The sequence below is a fragment of the Sinocyclocheilus grahami genome, unplaced genomic scaffold (assembly GCF_001515645.1).
Source record: "Sinocyclocheilus grahami isolate Dianchi unplaced genomic scaffold, SAMN03320097.WGS_v1.1 scaffold9431.1, whole genome shotgun sequence".
NCBI lineage: Eukaryota > Metazoa > Chordata > Actinopteri > Cypriniformes > Cyprinidae > Sinocyclocheilus > Sinocyclocheilus grahami.
This window is the reverse complement of record NW_015512612.1, coordinates 6,338-6,647: the sequence shown is the minus strand read 5'-3', so window position 1 is coordinate 6,647 and position 310 is coordinate 6,338. Positions and strand designations below refer to the sequence as shown.

The 310-nt window shown below is 48.1% G+C and overlaps 1 protein-coding gene across 1 annotated transcript in view; it reads right to left on the bottom strand.

Moving 5' to 3' along the window:
- Positions 1 to 3: 3 nt before the first annotated feature.
- Positions 4 to 310, bottom strand: part of LOC107578247 (UDP-glucuronic acid decarboxylase 1-like) — a gene marked incomplete at both ends in the record, with an annotated part of 4,108 nt that continues 3,801 nt past the window's right edge. Inside the window, one exon of the mRNA XM_016264219.1 lies at positions 4 to 184. Coding sequence (XP_016119705.1) covers positions 4 to 184 — 181 coding nt within the window. The remainder of the gene's footprint in view (positions 185 to 310) is intronic.

Sequence of the window (310 nt, the reverse complement as noted above, 5' to 3'; positions counted from 1 at the left end):
CACCTTCAATATAGAGAGGCTCCACCACATCATGGTTGATCAGCTCGAAGTTCTCATGGCCGATCCAGTGCTCTACATTGCGCTTGCGGCCAGTGAAGAAATTATCCACCACTGTCACTTCATGACCGTCCATCATCAGCTTATCAGTGAGGTGCGAGCCCACGAATCCTGCCCCACCGGTGATCTACCAGAGGAAAGACTGTATATCAGTCACATGCCAACATTACTGAAGTATACAGTTGTAGGGATTTCTAACTATGAACGGACACTGAAATCAGCCATCACGAGATTTGCTAAGTCACCCAGCACA